At 38.5% G+C, this 22307-nt stretch overlaps 1 protein-coding gene across 3 annotated transcripts in view; it reads right to left on the reverse strand.

Annotated features, from left to right (window-relative positions):
• LOC105939409 (protocadherin-15) overlaps nt 1-18772 on the reverse strand; it is a gene marked incomplete at its 5' end in the record, with an annotated part of 197740 nt that extends 178968 nt beyond the window's left edge. For all 3 annotated transcript variants that reach the window (XM_036141816.1, XM_036141815.1, XM_036141814.1), the window contains 4 exon segments: nt 7117-7218; nt 11784-11875; nt 11962-12111; nt 18638-18772. In XM_036141816.1, the coding sequence (XP_035997709.1) occupies nt 7117-7218; nt 11784-11875; nt 11962-12111; nt 18638-18772 (479 nt within the window).
• Between the last annotated feature and the right edge of the window lie 3535 nt (nt 18773-22307).

Raw genomic sequence — 22307 nt, forward strand, 5'->3', positions numbered from 1 at the left:
TGTTGGATGTGGTTCATCCTTCTTGGTGATATGCTGACATTACCCTGGACACCGTGGCTCTTGATACATCACAAACACTTGCTGTCTTGGTCACAGATGCAAGGCAAGGGAAATTTATTTATATAGCACAATTCAGTACAGAGACAATACAAAGTGCTTTACATGATTAAAATATAGCAAAATAAACGCAAGTAGGAATAAAATGTAGCTACAAAATAGAATAAAAGCAAGTAGAGATAGAATGTAGAAACAAAGAAGAACATTAAAAACAGTAAAACAGTTTAACTAGAACAGTCAAAGGCAATTGTAAACAAATGTGTTTTCAATCTTGATTCAAAAGAACTCAGGCTTTCAGCACTTTTACAGTTTTCTGGAAGTTTGTTCCAGATAAGCGGAGCATAGGAACTAAATGCTGCTTCTCCTTGTTTAGTTGTGGTTCTAGGTATGCAGAGTAGGCTGGAGCCAGAAGACCTTAGTGGTCTGGAGGGTTTATACGCTGATAACAAGTCTGTGATGTATTTAGGTGCTAAGCCATTTAGGGATTTATAGACTAACAGAAGGATTTTAAAGTCTATTCTCTGAGATACAGGGAGCCAGTGTAAGGACTTTAGAACTGGGTTCATGTTCTCTACTTTCTTAGTCTTAGTGAGGACGCGGGCAGCAGCGTTCTGGATCAGCTGCAGCTGTCTGATCCACTTTTTAGACAAACCTGTGAAAACACCGTTGCAGTAATCAATTCTACTAAATATAAACGCATGGATTAGTTTTTCCAGATCCTACTGAGACACCAGTCCTTTAATCCTGGAAATATTCTTCAGGTGATAGAAAGCCGACCTTGTCACTGTCTGTAAATGCTTTTGGAGGTTCAGGTCTGAGTCCATCACTACACCAAGGTTTCGGGCCTGATCAGTGGTTTCTAGCTGAAGCGACTGAAGCTGTGTGCTAACTTTTGATCTCTCCTCTATTGGTCCAAATATTATTACTTCAGTTTTGTTTTTATTCAATTGAAGAAAGTTTTGACACATCCAGCAAGATGTGCGCCAACAATTTGTCCTCCTTTGAACTCACCCATGTCACCCATAATGTTGTGTGCATTGCAATATTTTGAGCAAAACTGTGCTCTTACCCTGCTAATTGGACCTTCACACTCTGCTCTTATTGGTTCAATGTGCAATTAATGATGATTGGCCACCAGGCTGGTCCAATTTAGCCATGAAACCTCCCACATTAAAATGAGAGGTGTTTCAGTTTCATTGTCCAACTCCTGTATATAGTGTATTTCACTTACTGAATTGAGTTACTGAAATAATTGTCCATACTTTTATTTATTAAGATTTAATTCTAGTGTTTATGTAAGGCAGAGGTTACAAATGTAAACGTTACGACCTTTTGTTTGGACCGTTTTTGCCTTTTCTTCTTTCTATTAAAAACGGCTCTACGAAAAGAAGTGGAAACAACGCCCCCAAAATGACGCTTGTGGCCAAAAAGTGTATTATGTCAGTAGTGGTTTAGGACTACCGTAGAAAATGAATGGCAAACTTTGACCGTCGGCTGTCGCCAATTAGGTCATTAGCTGCGTCTCAGATCGAAGTACGCAGTTTGCAGCTCTGCAGACGCAAAGTTTTCCTGGTCGGCAGGTTTTGATGAAGACAAATCCTTTTCACTCAGAAGGTTTGATTTAAAATCCCCAAGCGATGAGAGCCTACGACCAAGGAACTCGGAAGCTTTGCCTTTGACGGTCACGCCCACCACCAGGCGGGCGCCTTCTTCAACTTCTTCAGAAGTTGAACGATTCTAGTTTTGGATCTTGACCCATCGGTCCGATAAATTTGCAAGAAAAGAGAGATATTCATTTTTCATGCTGGTTATGTTTTCTGCTGAGAAAAACAGAGGGTCTGGGGAAATCTGATGACAAACTTTGAAGCAATCGCCAGAGCCACCTCAATCTGCTGTGTTCACATTTTATTGATTTGGTGGCTATAATGCTACCAAGTCCCAATGGAGAGCCCTCTGTTTATCATCTGCAAACAGCATAGTATACAATTATTTTTATAATGTATTATGCACTATTGTAGGCAAGGCTTATGCATTAAAAAAATCAAAACCAGATATTAAACATTACTTAATACTCAGAGCAGAAGAGATAAATTGAGCACGCAATTTTGAACGTCAATTAGAGGTCAATTACAGTTTTACCACAAGTAAGTCTTCTTAGGTAAATACACATTTTCATCTGTGTATTGTTATTTTCTGTGGGCAAGGGAGCATTAGAGCATTATTATGTAGGCGTCACCCCTGGTGGCTTCCTCTTCCCCCACTCACTTTTAGTTATTGAGGATTCTGGGTAAGGTGCATGGGGGAGGGGGACTATGCCGGGCTCCCCCCTTTTTGGACCTCGGCATGCTTCAACATGACCTTTGAACAGGCAGAGACAGGCTTGGGGTCTTTCTCACACCCCTGTTCTACGATTGCCATCTGGAGTCCGGGGCCTGGAGGAGGAGCGGGCCACATACCTGGGGTCTTGGCTGGGGGGTGGGCGTTGGGTCTCAGGGGTTGGCTGGGTATGGAGGAGGTAATACCTCAGGGTTTGTGGGGTGGGCTTTGGTTAGTTGGCCCGTTCGGTTCATGCTGGCCCCATCTCCATGGGTCGTCTGGGCCCGTGGGTTGTCTTGGCTGGGATCGGGGTGGGGGGATACAAGTGGAGTATGGGTCAGGTAGGTGGGGATGTGGTGGCGTGTTGGCCGCTGGTGTGTTGATGGTCCTCTGTGTCTGGGAATGGGTGCTTGGGTGGGCGCCAGCTCCCTCGTGGCGGCTGCTACGTGGGGCCTGGGCCCCCATGGCTCTGTCGGTGATGCTGCCAGAGGACGGGGGCCCCTGGGGCTCTGGTCTTTGGCCCCATGGTTGAATCTGCTCTGGCATAGCTGGATGCCAGCAGAGCCCACGGGCTAGTCCCCGTGGCTAGTCCCGTGGCTCCCAGGGGTTTGGTGTTGTGGCTGTTGGAGGGTTTCTTGGGGCCCATCTCTGCTCTTCCCTGGGATGGGGGAGGCAGCTTTCCCTGTTTTGGCTCCTCTTAGGCATCTTAGCTCTGGGGGCGCCTTCGGGCTTCTGGATCCCCTGGCATCTTCCTCAGTGCTCTGGGCATTTCCCTTTCTCACACTTCGGCTCCTATGAGCATATTTGCGAAGGATAAATAAACAGCAAAACAGCATTACCTTTCAGAGGAACATGTCTAGTGAAGAAGTAAGTAACTCATAACTTTATAATGCTGTTAGCAAGAGAACATTTCCGATTGGTGGGGTCTCTGCCATTTTGTGCTTGGCGGTGGCATTATATGGGCAGGGAGTGGGTAAGCCCTGAGTGGCGGCTGTTCACGTGCACGTATGGCCAGCCCGGCTATGTAAAAAAAAGATTGGAGAACAACACAGAGAGATAGTGTGTGATGTTTAACCATAGTCCATCCAAAAAAGATACTTTTAGTTCCCTTATGGCTCCAACAGTAGCTTTTTGTAGATATTGATGATTTTAAAGGTGAAACTTTTTTATTCTTGTTTGCCAAAGACACTTGTTGTCAACTGTCTAAAAAGCTGTAAAGGTACTACATTTATTTTCCTAGTGGCAATGTGATCATCCTTAATAAAGTTTCAATAGTGCTTCAAAGTCACTTCTTAAATAGTCCTCAGGTGCACAATCTCTCTGGATCTTTCATGAGACATACTCAGAAGATAAAAATACACCAAGTAGTAATGCCAACACTGAAAAAGAATGTGAAATGTTTAGATTAAGCATGAATTTAGTTTCTTAGTTACCCAAATTTATTACATCATTTTAATAAATTCAGTGCGGTGATGACTTTAATCACATCATTCCCCCTTATCCCTATAAATGCCAGTTAGAAAATAGTGTACTATAAAACATTATCACATGAATAAATGATTTATTTCTTATTTACAACACATAAATTGTAAATGCAGTGGAATTAGTGTTTTCACTAGAATTATGTGTAACTTAAGCTGTTACTAGGAAGCCTAGAGTATCAAAACTGTTAAAGATGTTTAATACAAGTTGTGTGAAAAATATGTATATGTTTTTTATTTGAGTTTTCCCATGACTCGTTGAAGACAACTGGAAAGTATCAGTCCATCACTTAGCTTGGTCTGATTAACCACACAGGTTTTCAGCTTAACTGCAAATGTTATATGTTAAGGTTTCAAAATCACTTATATTTTAAGTCATACTACTTCTAAGGATTCAGGATTAAGTCTTCTTTAAAGAGTCTGATTAAAGTTTCAGAATGAGGGGTGTCCTCCATCTGAATGGAACAGAGGCAAGGAGTGCTACATCCTCCTTTGCTTGTATTTTATAGCATCACTATAATTTCTACAACTAATAATCTCAGCTATTTGTGTTAAAGAGCTGACTTTATGCTATCCAGTAGCCATGCTACATAGCCCGCTAATATCTAGTTTCTAGACTCTTAACTCTAAAAAGTGTAAAATAGAGTGAAAGGGATAATATTATGTACAATGTTAACAAAAACTTTAACTTTTTGCGTTTGGTGTCTGTTCTTCATTTGACTTCAGCCTTCAACAACTGTGTGCATTCAATTCAATTGAAAAATACTTTATTAATCCCAATAGGAAATTAATTGAAGAACGTGGCCAACATTCTAAACACGGTAATCTAATGATTGGTTTTCCATGACATAGGAGTGAAAATCCAGTCTATACATTTTAATTTTTTTTAATACCGTTAAATTGTGGTATTTTTGAGGATATAATGTTGTATCTCATACCGGCTCATTTCTACCTGTAACCATTCCATAACCAGGCTTTATGCTCCACAAAGTAGAAATTTTATCAGAGTGGTAGAGGCCTCAAACATCCTCATGAAATAATTATGCATCAGGTGTTATATGAGTGATTTGAAGTCAGGAACAGTTGTGGTAAAAATATTCCACTACTGAACGGGACACAGTTTCAGGAAGCCAATGAAGCAGCAGCCCTTTTATCTCCCCCATATGTCCCAAGAAAAAATTTAAATGCTAAAAATGTTTTGTGTGAATGCACAAAATGGAAATATGTGAACCATCATTTAGCATCTTAAATGTGTGACAACAATGTGTGACAACTGAGTGAAATTTAAACATACTCAAACCTTTAATGAAATTTTCTCTAGTTTTATTAAAAAACAAGAGTCATGATTATACTTTTCTCAGTGGTTTTAAATGATTACTGCTTTTGTTCAGTGATTCTTTTTATTATTTATTTTTTGTGAAAGGATTCAGCTTTTTATTCCCGTTTCAAGGACAGTACATGGTTAATTTACCCTTTTCTTCAGCTTTTCCCCAAGTAAAAAGCTAAAACTAAATCCAAGCACACTTTGAGCATCAGAAAACAGCATTCTGTTGAAAAGTCTATGAACTGAAGTAAGCTCCACGTTATAAGTTTCAAAGAGATATCTTAGCATAATGCAAATTTCCTGCATGATTCAGAATTTTAGTCATTAACAGTCATTTTAAAAAAAATAATTTTGCTCTGATGAGGCTTGTCTGTCAGATGAAAAGTACCTTTTTTAAAAAATAATTTAAGCAGGTATTGCATTTGCAAATTCTCAGTTATCCAGGTTATGACAACAAAATATATTTTTTTGTTCCCTGGAAACCGTTTTTTTTTTTTAGAAAACAGCAACTGTCTGGTTGCATTCAGTTTAAGCTTGTTTGCTTAAACAGGTATTAAAGGCAAATTTCTGTATCATTATAATTACCGTAACAAAAGTAAAGGGACACTTTTTATATCAGAGTTTATTATCAAGTTAGTTAAACATTTGGAATCTAGATCTGGCATCTCATTTATAAAACTTTGCAAGGAATCCATATTAATGGTGTATGTACGCCAAGAAAATGATAATGGTATATGGACCCAGAAAATGGGAGGTTGTAACCACTTTCCCATGTAGGTTAGAGCGAAACGCAAAGCGGCATATCAGTCAGTCATCACAATTGATCAGAAAATATTTGATCGCTGAAAGCACATTCCCTCCCAATTCTCCCATTTACAAGGATTCCTGCAGTGCCAATGCATCCACTGTGCAGCATTACGCATGAGTGTATTCGACCGTTTACTGCAATTAAAGTAATTGCAGCACACCTTGTCACAAGAATCAATTAATCTGTGTTGCACGCCACCCTGGTGATCATTGGGGAGAGGAATGTAATGGTAGAAAACCCCATCTCAGGGCACTTTACAAAGTCTAAATTCAATCAAATCATACAGATTGGTCAAAAGTTTCCTCTCTACGGAAACCCAGCAGGTTGCATCGAGTCTTGACAAACAGCATTCACTCCTGAAAGAGCGTAGAGCCACAGGCACAGTTGTCTGCATTGTAATGGGTCCTCAAGGTACAAACCTCACTTAGTATTTTAAACAAGGATGTGCGTGTGTGATTCATTTCAGTTCTGTAATACTGCTTGGTATTGGTAAAACAAAAATCTCACAGCTGAACTGTTTTCTGTCAGACTTTGGCAATCAAATCAATACCCCAACAAGTTCACAAAACATTTTAAGCAGATGCCTTTCTCTGGAAGATTGGAAAAAAAACTTTTTGGAAAGGCCTGCAATAGGGAGCGTGTGACAGCCACAATTTCTTATTGATTCAGTCCTTGAAGAGAGGAATGAAATTCATTTGAATGCATTTTCTGCATTAGTTGACATTTCCCTTTTGGGAAATAAAGAGAAAGTAATGTTTTTTTGTTTTGGTTTGTTTTTTTTTTTTACTAAATGCTATCTGGTATTTGAGGGGCCCTTTCCTTGGCCTTCATTCATTCAGGCTTTTTTAATTCTCCCACTTATAAAGTTCATTTCACTCTGTTGCACTCCCTTTCAGACTAATCTGTCTTTAGAAATATGAATTAAGGTATATTTAAAAAAAAAGTGATTCAGCTGAAAATGGCGATTAAATGTGGAGACTAACAGGGACAAAGTAATAAAAAGAGAGCCATAGACTGTTGAGGGGGGGCAGACAATGAGTGTGAAAGCTGTAAAGATCTGACCTTTCATGCCTCGGCTCCACATAGAAACAGGAAAAGAGCCACGAAGCAAAAAGAGAGAAACCCCCTACCTTCGGTGAGGCACAGGCCCATTGTCCGCAGCTTCTACAGTCAAAGCGTAGCTTCGGCCAACAGTCAGCTCAGCGCCGGGTGCCACTGTAATTATCCCAGTACTGTAAAAAACAGGGATTAAATGTATATGATTATTAACACACGCATGCTTTTACATTATGTTATATATACTTTCATTGACTTCTTCTATAGTATACCATTTACCACCTGCTGTCTCATTAGCAGTCTTGTATTCTGTGGCAATCAATTACCATAAGTTAAAAACATAATTTTTGTTTCTCAATGAATTATAATGTAATTCAAAGGTTAAATATTTCCATAATTCATTTCAAAAGGTTTAGCATGTATATTGATAGATTAATTACACACATCTATATATTTAAGCCTTTATTGACACTCTTTACAGACTTATTGGCCCACTGAAAAGTTTGTCCATCTGCTGTACAACGGATGAGCTCAGTAATCTCTCAGGGCTCCTTTTGCATGAATTGCTGCATTAGTGGTGCTTGAAATGGGGAGGATCAGCTTGTGGCTCTTCAGAAGTGATAAGGAAGCTCAGCTTGCTTAAAGACTGGCCTTTAGCTCATCAGTATTGTTGGGTCTGGTGTCTTTCATGCTCATATTGACAATAGTCCATTGATTATCTGAGGGGTCAAGTCAGTTTGCTGGCAAATACTGGACCTTTTGGCAGTTTGGGCAGGTGCCAAGTCCTGCCGGAGAATGAAATCAGCATTTCCATTAAGCCTGCAAGCAGAAGGAAACATGAAATGATCTAAAATCCCTCGGTAGACGGCTATGAAGACTTTTGACTTGACTTGACTAGACATGGTGGACCAATACTGACAGATTAAATGACTCCGCAAATCATCGCTGACTGTGGAAACAGCACACTGGACCCTGAGCTACTTGTATTCTCTGCATTGTCCCTCTTCCTCCAGACTATAGCTTCTTAACTTTCAAATGAAATGCTCTGAAAAGAGGATTTTTGACGACTAAACGCCAGAATGTAAGTGTTGATGTGGTCAGCTGATTGTCTCTCATCCTAACCTAGAGGTTATGTGTTATAGACAGTTGCAGAATAAGCTCCATGTTAAATTATCCCTCGCATTCCTTCTATGGGGATTTTCACCTTCTTCCTTGTAAACAAACATTTGCAGCCCCTAAAAATCAGAGCCAAGCAGTTCAGTTGTGTTTATTTGAACAGGCTATAGGAGCCTTGCTGGTGTTATATTAGCCATCGTGTTTTGATGTCATAAATTTTAAGAAGCCTGGGGCACTTTTTCTTCTCCTGTTTTTTAATCCCATTTTCCTTCTGTGTATTTTGTACTATTTCTGTATTTCAATGTCTGTTAGAATGGTCACAATATTTTTAACTACAAAGCAAATCGATTGATGCTTAAGGGTATCAGTAAAGGAAACTGAACTGAACAGAACACTCCAGTTCCCTTTCTCCTTAGCCCAGTAAATAGGAGGCTTCTGACGTTTCTATTCAAGGAGTAGCTTGATAAAAGACATGCAGTTGTAGCTTTTCTCCTGCATACATCTGTGTGGTGCCTCTTGAAGCACAGATTGAAGCCACTTTAAACTCCTTATGAGACACTAAATAAAACCTCAGAAATGTTTTGTCTTTTGTTCGCAGCCAGTGGACTGTCGCAAATAGATGTGGACCTGTCTGTGTCATGATTTTGGGGTTGTTTGTTTGTGTTTCGGATAGTTTTTTGTTCCCCATTTCCAGCTCATCTCAGCCACTTCCAAGTCAGAACTGATTCTCCATAATCATCTCCACCCACCACTGACTAATGATCCTCAGTCCAATCTACCTGGGACTTCACCTATTTGATCCTGTCTCACTGACCACCCTCTTCCAGAATCTAATTTTTTTTTGCTGCCTGTATGTGGTTTTTCCCTGTATTTTCTCGTTGTGCTGCCTGCTGATTCTTTGGACCTGTTCTCGCCCTGCCCTTGCTAGTTGGATTACTAGTGCTTGTGTGCACCGCCTGGTTCAGGTTATTCCTGATGATCCTGTGTCTCGCTCTGCCCACACTGGGGACACATCAGCTGTATCTGGCCAAGTCAGTCCCTGCCAGCATCGTATGGCAAAGTCAGTCTCTGCCTGCTGCATCTGGTCAAGTCGGTCTCTGTCTGCATCATCTGGTCAGTTCTGTCCCTGCCTGCATCGTCCACTTCGGACTGCAACGTATGGTCATGTCTGTCTCTGCCTTATTCACCCGGTCAAGCCTGACTCTGCGGACTCCAGGCATTCTGACCTGCCTGTCTCTTCCTCCACTATTTCCTATTGTAAAATAAACATTTTAAAATTGCTAACACTGTCTGACTTGAATATCAGTTTCTCCAAGTCCAGGATTCAGTGAACAGCTAGCTTATTTCAGGCTTGCATTTTGTAGTTTATTTCTTGTGCAGGATCTCGGAGACTGCCTGCTGAACAACTATGTGGTCTGTGACGCCAACATTGTGTAATCTTAACATGCTATATTTATTATATTATGTCATTATTTTAATTGGCCCCATGTAATCAAGTTTTTATAAGAAAATAAATGTTTGGTTCTTATTAGCTGTAAGGTATATTCATCAAGATTGCCTGAAATTAATAATTTTAAAAGATGACTATGTGTTATGAAACTATATATTTTAAGTAAAACTGAATTACTGAAATGTTTTTCTTCGATTTATTTAGCAGATCCTGTATGTAAGAATCTGTTTAGAATAAGTCTTTGGCCAATGATGAAAATCAAAGCAGTGTTTTAGGTGTTTATTAAAATGTTAAGTTACAGTCTCACAGAAACCCACTTCTTGGTACAGTCATCTTGGACATTATTGGAATAAGGCTATAAAAATAACTTTTTTGACCCAAGCCTACTGCTTGGGTCAAAAAAGTTAAGTCAAGGCCCAAGCCTACAGTTTGGGTCAACTAGTACCCGTGCACAAAATGGCTACACAGCTAAAAGTCCGAGCAGTTGACACCTACGTTTCCTGCTGCAGATATTCTACATACACTATGTTGGCTTTACACCCAATCAAGCCTACTAGGGATTTTCTTTAATACAAAAACTACTCTAAGCCTCTGATATCCAAAAAGTGAGAATAAAAATAGAAACCTTGAAGAATAACTAAACTTTTTTTTTTTTTTTTTTTTGCAAATATGTAAATTGGGCCTTGAGGGTTACGATCTGTATGGTAATGTACAAATCTTATCCCTTTTTGTGTAAAGTTGTTCAATTCTGCAGTATGAGGAACAAAGCCTTCCTCAACCTCCGGTGAAAAATCCTCCACCTCAAAAGACCGATCTGTAGCAAAACCACCACTGAAGCCCTGGTGACTCTGCTTGTTTTAACATGACTTTCCCTCATCCTGACCATACATGCCTCACACTTACTCTCATCCCCACACTTGGCTCTGCCCCTCAGTGTCTGTTGGCACTGCCCACTTTGGTGACATCATTCAAAATTGGTCTGGGGGCAGGGTTATGCTTTTACATCCGTGTTAGTTATATTTTAATATTGGATCGAGGATACTATACCACTTGCAAGAGCACCTCTGTGTCTGTTTATTTAGGTAAAACAGCTCATCCCAGAATTTCCAAAATGTTTCCTGATCCACTCTGATATTCGTCACAGACTGTCTTCCTTTTTCTCCTATTAGGACCTATTGTGTGACTCTTGCAAGGGGTAAAACTGATTCCCCTTAACACTTCACCACATGTTTGTTATTATTTACTCAGTCTGGAACCAGAAACTTACATTTAGAGTGGGAACAGATACCAAATAAAGCAAGGTTTTGTGAAAATAACAAAAAAGCTGAAATAAAAAGTTTTGAATTTAAAAGAAAAAAAGCATACAGGTACAAGATCAGCGATTAGAATACAATAATCAAAAGATTATAGTTTAGCAGTAAAAGTATTTTTTAAATGTGTGACACTTCTCAAGAATGCTCCAAAATATTCCTCTCTACCATCCCTGTTCTAATATTTTATAAGTAGATAATATATGCTGCACACATGAAGGATCAAATAAAAGATACAGCAAAGTGAGAAAATGACAGTTTTCTTACACATAGGGTTGCGGGGCTGTATCTCCTCTCTCCAACATACTCTTCTCTGTTGCTCTGCAGTGCTGGGTTTCAGCATTTAGATTTCAAGTTGGCAGAGGTGGCTTTTATTAAATTTACTTAGAGGATTACCAATACTTGTGAAAAAACATTCTCAGAGGAGAATGGTTCATTCCAAAATGATAGAAAATGCTCACAGGAAGCCTTCCCAGCCTGTTGATCAGCAAAAATCCGTTGATTCGTTCTGATGTCTCATCTTCTTGGCATTGTTTTTAACACCAAACAGACATTTGTGTGCAGCCAACTATCTTAAATTCCAAATTACATGTCAATTCCAAACTGACGCAATATTAAGTCACATTTTACTGTTCTTCTGATGTTGTATTTCTATAAATAAGAGACAACCAGATAATTTCTTATTTTGCCTTTATGCATAAATTGCTATAATGGAAGAGGCTTTTTTGTAATGCCTACAGAATGTCTGATGACCCGATAAACCACAACAGTAACAACAATAAACCTTGCATCAATGGTAAACAACTGTTCCAACAGTGAAATATAAAATATGTAAACAGTGTTAAAGTATTTGTGATCAATTTACCTGGTGTCTATTAGGAACTTTCCCTGAGCACCAGCCAAGATGCGATAGGTGACTTGACCGTTTTCACCTGCATCAGCGTCAACTGCTGACATCTACAAAGACACACAACCACGAATGCATATACGGTTTACATGAGTAAAAATTGTTCACATGAGCTGTGCTAATAACTTGCACATACCTGCATGACGGTTTCTCCGTGCAACATATCAGTGAAAAGGTTTACACTATAGGAGACGTTGGAAAACGTTGGAGTATTGTCATTGGCATCCAGCACGGTTATGGTCACACTGACAGGAGGACTCTGCTGAACACCATCTGACGCCAACAGCTGTGGAGGCAAAAACACAGGAGAAAAAGATGAATGCAAATTTTTTTAAGGGATACACATTTTTTCAAGAAGGACGAAAACATATGATCATCAGTGATTGTGATGTTTGGAAAGTACGGACTGTGTACACTAAGCATGTTCTTGAAATCTCTTTGTCTTGTGTATATTTTCCCCTAGGTTTCCTTATGTGCTTTTATTTCTTGCCTATTTACTTAGTTTTTTACTTTTCTGTTTTCATTCCAAGTCTTTGGAAAGTGTTTTACTTGTACAAGCAAATCTAATTTTATCTTACAAAATCAACAGGGACAATGGGACAAATTGAATTGGATTGCAGGGCCAGGGTCCACCCATTATAGATCAAGTGAAATGGCACAGCCAGAAGAGTGAGGGAGGAGTGTATCTGTTAAAGCCAGATTGGGTTTCCATTATGTACACAGCTGTTGGACATATCTCCATGCCTCCCTGGTTCATTTTACAAATTGAAATAGACTATTATTCAGGGTGTGGTTTGGATTCTCACTTACTAGATGGTTGTCAAAATGGGCCAGGACTGTTTCACAGTCCTATATGCGTTAAGTCAAAAGCATATTTTTTTTTATTTCTTGCTGCTTGACTACAGCATGAATGGCTATTTTTTATCAAAATTGTGAAAGTTTGTGTTTCCTCAGACAGTAATGTATTTATGTGAAAAACACAGCTATGTCCTGGGTAATTTAGATGTAATATTTTCATATCAACCAAGAAGTTTTTTTTTTGTTTTTTGTTTTTTTGGAAATGGCACAGGCACCTTTGAAAAGTTAATAGGAATGTACAAGGTGTATGGTTGTAGATGCACATAATTTCCCTGTTTTTATTTGCATTGAAACAAAATAAATACTTTGTCCAAAACTATTCATAAATGTATCAACCAATGGAAAAGCATTTACTAGCTATTAAAGCAACAAAAAATATTTCGCTAACCTTTATTTACCATTCCTTTTCTGCAATATGCTCCAATTCTTTGGGACTGGCCTTGCTCCTTGTCATTGCTCTCATCTTCAGCTTCCGCTACAGTTTCTTTATTATATTAAAGTCAGAACTCTGGGTGGACTACTTGAAAACATATTTTTTTGTCTGACCATTTGTACACTTGTTGTATGTTTTGAGTCATTGCTCTGCTCAATATAGTCCAATACCAAGTTTCTCTGCAGACTGCCTAATGTTGCTGTTGAGAATCTTGATGTGCTTACTTATTTTTTTATGATTCCATTTAATATGATTGAGTTGCCTTTCCCGTCGGCAGAAAACCAACCCGCAAAGCATCAGCTACCCACCACCATACTTGACCGTGAGGTTGTCTTCTTGGGGCTAATTGCTTCTCTTTTTTTATGCCGAGCGAAGGCTGCATTCTTTTAGCCAAACAATTCAATTTTGTTCCATCTGACCTCAAAAAAAGAGGACCAGAAGTAATCTTCTCAGCCAGGATGAGGATTTGTAAAGATCAAGCAGGCTTTTCTCTGCCTATACATTTACATACTCCACCTACACATACTCTACAAGAACAGGAAGATTTGTCCCCTTTCATAAAAGGACATGATTCTGTTCTTAGGCTTGTTTTAGGAGTTATGGCTGCTTGTTCTTGACATTTACTCTTTTCTTTGGATAAATCTTTTTTTGAGATGTCAGATACTTAAAGTGGGAGATCTTACTACATTGCCAAATTATGCAGTTGGGGACTTTCAGCTAAAGTATAAAATGCCCTGGTCAGAAGGAACCCAACAGTAATTTCTCTTCAAGAGCTTGAACTGGAGACTATTGTACTGTTTATATTGATATGCTAAACTAGCTGCTAAGTTGGATTGTATTTACTAAGTCAGTTTATTCTTGATGTTCGACAGGAAATTTGGTAATCGCTAAGACAAACAAAGCTCAGTTTATTTACAAAGTAATTTAAAGATTTCTTATGTTTGTTCTTGGTTTAAGCAGGATATTTGTGTTTGTTCTCCTGCCAAGACATCTGTCTGAAAAACTTACCTCGTTCGTTTGAACAAGCTATATATTTGTACATTTGGTCCTGATTTAGGCAGACCCCGCCTTTCGCCCATTGAGCGCACAAGCTAGGCAACAAGCCACCACCCTGGATTTAGGCAGATTCCCCCACAGCTTTTTTTTTTTTTTTTAATACAGAATTGTCTATTCCCCTTAAACTTTATTTTATGTTTTCTGTCCTTGCCAAACAAAAGGAGCTAACTTTTCAGTCTACTTAATACAAACTAGAAAAAAATAGTTTTTGACAACTGCAAGCCTTAATCATTTGCTGATATTGAAGCACTGAAAAATTATCAAAGCTCAGCGTGTCAAAGACTCTATAACTGTAAAAACCCGTTGGTAGGTACATTTTTGTATAGGTAGAATTCATGTTGCACATTTCCTATGCTGGCTAGGCTGGTTGAAATCCATTTACAGCTAGATTTATTTTGGAATCCTTCTTCCTTTGTATGTCCTCAATCTGATCCTAATTGCTTAAGATATTCCTTTTCCCATGTCTTATAAATTCTTCTCTGTAGATATCAACAAGAACATATTATTCTTTACTGATACCAATCTCCTTCACAGGTTCATCTGGTAAGAAGTTGATTGACTCCTTTCTGATGAAAATTGCTCTCTGTGTCTCATGGCACTCTCCTTTTTTCTTTCAGAGTTTAATTTCTTCTCCAAGGCTTTCAGAATGATTACTGTATACCTCTGACTTTCAATCAATACTCCTGACAGTCTGCTTTTCCATCTTTAACTACCAAATAGCTGAATGCACACTCAAGGGCACCTAAAGTCATATATTTAGCTTCATAACTTCACACAAAAAAAAAAAAAAAATACACCCGGTCTCTGTTGTCTGTCTGTAAGTGGTAGATTACAGCTTTATGAAGAATCAGCGCTCCGTGCCATGTGAGGATGTTTTGCTTGGCAAAGAGCAGTCTCTCTGTGCCAAGCCCATAAAACGACCATGACTTTGTTTGCAAAGACAATGAATGGAAGAAAACAGATCAAAAGAGAAAGCCATAAGAAGTAATATATAAAGAGACTAATGTAGATAAGTATGTACAATACAAAGTCTAATGTGGCATCTATCTCTTCACAGAGGAGTGGGAGAGTTAACTTGAGGTATGCGCCTCAGCAAGAAGGTGCCACTTTGCTGTTGCAACAACAGTGTAATCATTGTATGCCATGCTTAAAGGCATAGTGATTATTTGAAATACAGTTCTGTTGATGGTTCATGTCATTCCCGCAGTAGAGAACTCTCTTAGCAATTTTCTTTTGATGAAACACATATTTTTTAGGCCAATGATATGGTCATGGTATAATAATACTGGGCTTCCGACCTGAAAAATGTACTTCTGAATGGAATGGTTTAAATGTCCTTGTTGTATGTTGCAGACAGCCATAAATATCACTGTGAATGACTATAGGCTTCTATAATGATATCCACTTGAGGATATTGTCCTTTAGATTTTGGGAGATCAAGCAGCACTTGTAGGGGAGCAGAAACTGACAAATGTATCCGTGCCCAAACAGCAGGGGAACTTGTGTAAGCAATGTGTCTGACTGGTTAGCAGTGCAACTCCACCAGCCTGCAGCCGAAGTATCCATGGTAACCAACTAGTAGATGGTTGGCAGTAGTCCACTCCACATTACTGCCTTGGGTTTTAGCTGATCAGCACTACTAATGTTAGAGACTAAAATTATTTTTAAGATGATTTTGTCTCGTTGTGACGGCAAGCCACACATGATAAAATCTACAGTAGTTTATTTTCACTTAATTGCAAACATGTTTGCGTGTTACTCATTGCTTCTTTATCTAACTACTTTATCTTCTGCAAGATCTTATGATGTTTACAGGACGTGCTTACATATTAACACCCGGGAGGTCACAATTCTTTTTTATGTTGGAATAACACTTTTTTTCTGTGTTTCTAAATTAGCTAGGGTTTGACTTCTCCTTCCGGGTTGTAGCAAAAGCTGTGGCCAAAGGCTGGTCATACAGATAATAATGAAGCTACCAGCTTTATTAGACTGAACCACAAGTTTCGCTGCCATAGGGATAAGTAAAGTTAAATTAGTGTGTTTTTTGCTTTGTATGTGGCAGCCATTTTTTCTCTTATGTTTGACATATGACTCAGATAGTGTAGTAAATAAATTTCCTTCCTGTGTTTGATCAGAAGCATGGTTTAATACTTCAGAGTTTGAGTCTACTTATATTCAGTTGTTCTCTTTTACAGGTCTACTTAATTGAACCGTTCAATTAGTTAAAATGTTTAATATTTTTAGAGTAAATAAACTATTTTTTTTAATTATCATATTTGTATTCTTTGTCTTACTCTGGCTTCCTCCCACAGTCCAAAAACATGACTGTTAGGTTAATTGGTTTCTCCAAATTGTCCTTACGTGTGAGTGTGTGCGTGAATAGTTGTTTGTCTTGTTTGTCTCTCTGTGTTGCTCTGCGACAGACTGGCGACCTGTCCAGGGTGTACCCGGCCTCTCGCCCGGTGAACGCTGGAGATAGGTACCAGCAACCCCGCGACCCCATGAGGGATTAGGCGGTTTGGAAAATGGATGGATGGATGGTATTCTTTGTCTCAGTGTTTGCACCTCGCAGCTCATCCCACCCTGATAAGTCATTTTCTGGTAAAGCATACACCATCTCATCAACCTGAAGACATTACTTACTGGAGATAAGATATTGATTGGTCATTAACTCTCAAAAGAATGCTACATAAAAAAAGTCTAAACTGGATTGTTCATGTATTATCGCTGACTACAAAATTACTTTCCTGGGGTTGCCCTCAAAATGAAAGTCCTCTGTAATTATTTTGCATTTGGTTGGAGACATACTGCAATTATTTGTGACAAAGTTGGAATGTTGATGACAAATTAAATGAAAGCCGCGTTACTGATTTGCCAGTTTCAGACAGCAGATGTAAGTTGAACTATGCATTTTAATAAACACATTTATCTTCTGTTCCTGTAGTCTATACAAGAAATTCAAAAAATCTAAACCAGGTCCTAATTTGATTTCTATGGCAAGTAAGCCATGAGAAAGCTTCAGAAAGGATTTTGTATTGTGAATACATATTTAAATATATACAAAGGTGGGTAGAGTAGCCAAAAAATGCAGTCAAGTAAGAGTAGCACTACTTCAACATATTTTTACTCAGGTAAAAGTAAAAATTAATCAGCCAAGAAATTACTCAAGCAAGAGTAAAAAAGTATTCAGAAAGAAGGCTACTCATGTACCAAATCATAACAGCTGATGATATCATATTTAAAAAATATGTAATCCGACACACAAAAACATAAGGTTATGTGCAAATTCTGGTATTTTAAAGACAAAAAATATACAAAGAATGATATAATAACAAAACATCCAATTCAGGCTAACACATTTATTTAACATTAACTTGATAGCAATACTTACAGCAGTTCATGTATGAACAGTATGTTAGAACAGTGCAAAGTACTTCCAAGGACAATATCTATTGTTTACTGTACATTCATTTGACCCCCAAATGCCTCAATGAGCTCAGCAGATAGAAAATAATATTAAAATAACAAAGCTGGTGTACAAATAAGAAGTCTCACTTTAGCATAAACTCTAGGTTTTTGTCTCTGGTGGATTTTTGGTTAAAACAACTATGTTATTTATACATAAGGTTACTCACGGCAGGTAGAGTAGCCAGAAACTTCACTCAAGTAAGGGTAGCCATACTTGTTTATATAATTATAATTATTTTATTATATTATGACTTAAGTAAAAGTAAGAATGTATATTGGAGTAAAACTACTCCTAAAAGTAACTTTTGTTCAAAAAGTTACTCAAGTAAACATAACTGAGTAAATGTAACTAGTTACTACTCACAACTGAATATATATTTAAGTGATCTGTTATTGAGTTGCAGATTAATGACTGCCACCCAGTAACAAAGACAATGTAATTGTAATCCCACTTTATTCATTACTCCTATCTTTATTTCGGTCAAATTAGCTCCTAAAAAGCCTTAACATTGGCTATTGAATTAATAAGAAGAGTTATATTCAGACTAACTGATATCAATATATATATATATATATCTTTAAATATGAATACCAAAAAGCAGAGGGGGGGGGGGGGGGCATTTTCTGGATCATGCTTACATAAAAAGAAAAAATACAATGCAAACTCACTCCTCCCTTCATGTAAAATGTATTGCTTGTGCTCTGTGTAACCTCCTCTTTCACCATACTCGAAGCAGAATGATTTTCTTCCACGCTTTGCTTTTTTGAAACTGACTTTAATGGCTTATAAAATGCTTATCCTCTTTGTCCACCCGCATTATTCTTTTGCGATTGCGCTGCAATTTTGCCTTACTCCCTTTAAATTTTGCTTCTACTTTACACTTTCTTTCAGATAAAACTGCCACTTCAACAGCAAGTTTTGTCCCCCTGCTGTCCCCTGATGCAAGTGGTTTTTCAGTTAATAATAATGCACACAAATGTCAAGCCTGTGTATTACCGTGAACGTATAGGAGTCTTGTGCCTCTCTGTCTAAAGGCTGCAACAGGGTGAGATACCGTCTGATCCCAGAAGTCGATACGGCGAAAACATCAGAATAACTGTCCACAGAAAAGAGCAGCTGTGGATCCCGGGTCTGTGAAAGAAAAAAGAAAGAAAAAAAGAGGTATTTTACAGAATGAAAATATTCACATTATGGAATATGATGCTATGTTAGCAAAGATTAAGAGTCTAAAACGATGGAGAAAACTTTTGAATTTTTTTGGCTCAGTTGCACAGCACATTGCATTTGTGTTCTTCCCGGGTCTCATTGTGGTTTGAGAATTATCCCAGCAGAAATCCAAGTTAAATCAGCCGAGTGAGATTGGTACAAGGTACATCTGACAAGCTTGTTAGCTTATTCCAGTCTGAGGATTTATTTACTTTCCCAACAAGCTCATGGTGTTAAGACATCTTTCTTCCACAAGTAAGGTACCTATCACTAATAAGTAACTGCACAAAACCTCAATCTAAACTCCTGAACATTCTTTAATAACATTTTGCACATGATATGGTACATTTTGCTGTGCCCATTGAGCAAATTCATTACAATAGGATCAGTCTTAAAGTTGATTTGATGTCTTTGGTAATTTAAAGTACCTGCCCATTTTTTTTTTAGAAAAAGGGCCATCATTTTATACATGTTATTTAGGTGTGCTGCTGATTGTAATTGCCAGCTGAAAATGAAACTGAGTTCTCTGAAACCTTTACAGCGAAACTAAAGATGGTAGCCTACCTGTGGAGGAAGCAGAGACAAGGTTGTTGGAAGTCAAGCTTTAAATAACTGAAGGACTCACTAGGCCCCTGGGTGTCCCACATCATGCTAATCAAAGTGTTACAGAAAAAGGTCAATGCCCAACCCAACCACAGGGAGACCTGCGGGGGCCGTAACTACATGTAAAACAAAAAAAAAAAAGTGTTTGATTTTGATAAAAAAAAAAAAAAAACTGAATAAAAATAATAAAAAATAAAAATTGATCTCTTGACTTGAAAACTTTCCTAACAGTGAAATGTAAATGTCTGTCTATGTCTGCAAATACATGCCACACTCAGTGATCGAGAGGCAATTCTCATATAGGGCCTGCTCTGGCATTTCGCAAACAGTCATCTCTTGTGTGTGTGTGTGTGTGTGTGTGTGTGTGTGTGTGTGTGTGTGTGTTGCTGAGTTGGAGAGGGAGAAAGAGAGAGACAGAGTGAGAGAGCGGGGGCGAGAGAGAGCCCTTCTCATTCCAGATAAGGCTGGCTCAGCAGGGTAGGAGGGCTGATAATCTTGTCGATGTTGCTGTTGTGGATATTGAGCCATAAATAAGCATGAAAACACACACGCATACACACATATAAACAGTTACAAACACACTGGAACCTACATTAGCATGCCCAGGCATAAATAAAAGTGATAGACAGTGGATAAAAGCTATTAGGACTAATCATCATTGTTGGTGCCTATTGCTGAGAGAAGGACCAGGGTAGGGGATATTAAAAATAACTAAAAATGTTTATTAATTGCCTAAAACAAAAAAACAAAAATCCCACCCAATCGCATTATCCTCCCTAAACCCCAATCCTTGCTGGGGGGAGACCTTTAGAAAGCAATGAACCAAAGCTTGTTATTGTCAAAATGTCTTCGCTACATCTTAAACAAACTCTGCTGTTGGGGATGCATCGGCGATGACAATATTGCAGCACTGTAAAATCCTAATTATTACTGGGAGGTAATTTAAAGAGCCGAATGGTTTTACTGTCAGATTCACAGGCACTTTAGATAGGGCACTTCAAACACTGCAAGCCAAGCACAAAGCTGAAATTCAGTGGAGAGAAGCAGGGAAGAGGTGGGCACTTAAATATGTCAGTCCTTCTCATTCCTCTGTGGTGTATGGAAATGCTGTCAACATGCAATTATCTGCTTATGTTATCATACATGATTATATTTCTATGACATTATTATAAATAGTAATTTGTTTTTTTGTCATAAATAAAGCAAAAAGTCAAAGGGCTTTTTTGGACCATCCATTGCCAATTCAAATTTTAACCTACTGCAGAAAATCTTAGACTTCCTTGATCATACTATTAGATGAATCCTTGCGTTTACTTGTCCTCGTTTGACCTGTCAAAACTGACTCCTGGTCAGTTCATCCCTTAAATACCTGCATTGGCTCTCATGGTGTATCAATTAAACTGAATCTGATTAACATGAAAAGAAAAGTTTAGTTGACCTACTTGGATTTCACATGTGCATCTTTTAGCCAAAGCCATAGTTTTGCAGAGGGGTTGCCAAGGATCAAAAGGATCTTGTTTGCAAAAAGGTTTCAGTCAGGGTATGACATAAAACAAGTCTTTTAAAGACAAGGCTGGCACAAGGCCATTAAAGTCAAACAAAAGTATACAAAACTTTGGTGCATTCATAATTGACACATGCAACAAAATAACCTCCTGACGTGCCGCAAAACATGTTCGATAGCAGACTATAAGCAACCCTCAAGCATGGCCATTATTAACTAAGCCAGAAGTGTGGAACTGACATATAAACTGCACCAAGTAGAGTGTAAACACTTTCCCATGGTGCTGCAAAGTGTAAGTCAGTTGACGTTTTTCACAAGCATTAATTGCACAAGGTCAGTAAATTCCGCGTGCAAAATGGCAGAAATGTCTTCAAATGACATCCAGCCTCATTTGCAGGGTTGCCAACTTTCCCGTATTAGCCGGGACGTCCTGTATCTTGTCCCTCACGGGACACTCTTTGCCCCATCTTTTGACTGCAGCCTGCAATTTGTAATGACAAACACGTGTCTACACTCCTCGCCTTACTGACGAAGATCTGCATGAGGAAGTCGAGTCGAAAAAGGACGGTGCAGCTTTGCTTGGATACATTGTTTGTATTCCAGTGCCTGGTGAAGTTGCGACATCACGATTACGAATATTCTCACATGATTTGAGTGACAGGATGCCAAGATGCCTGTGCCCGTGAAAAGCACAGACTGGATTAAAAAAAATACAGTTTTACTCTATATAGGCGCGCGTTGGCACAGAATTAGTAGTGATAACACTTCAAGTTTGCCATTATAAAATGAATGAAAAAAAAGCCCACATTTCCAGGGTTTTGTTTGACTTTAAGTGTGGAGAAGTAAAGCATTACAATTAAACATAACTTTTGCAGCATTATGCTACATTTAGACCAAACGTGATTTGAGCGTCAGGTTTTCATGCAAAGTCTATGGTGGACAGGCAGAGCCATTGTATGCGAGGCCGTATTGTCTCTTCTGACTTCCACTTTGTACCCATAAACATTGCATGTTTAACCCATGTACTTAAACTACTGCAAAATGATTCTTTCTTGCAGTCCCATTTGTACAAGATGAACCTCATGAAATATGAAAAATTACAATCCTTGATCAAACTAAAAACAGCTCAGTGAGGTTGTGTTGATAGATACATATAGGATACAGATATTTAGTCCCATGGGCAATTTAAATAGGGAAACAACCTTCCTTCTGGTGGGTATGACTGCATGCACGATTAGTTCTAAACCTACAGTGCCAGATGGCTTCATTTAATACTTGAAAATATAGGATCCAGAAATGTTGAAGAGGCCAAATGGCTATTAAAATACTTTATTACACTGCTGAAATGTGAGT

Source organism: Fundulus heteroclitus, chromosome 10 (genome assembly GCF_011125445.2).
Source record: "Fundulus heteroclitus isolate FHET01 chromosome 10, MU-UCD_Fhet_4.1, whole genome shotgun sequence".
Classification (NCBI taxonomy): Eukaryota; Metazoa; Chordata; class Actinopteri; order Cyprinodontiformes; family Fundulidae; genus Fundulus; species Fundulus heteroclitus.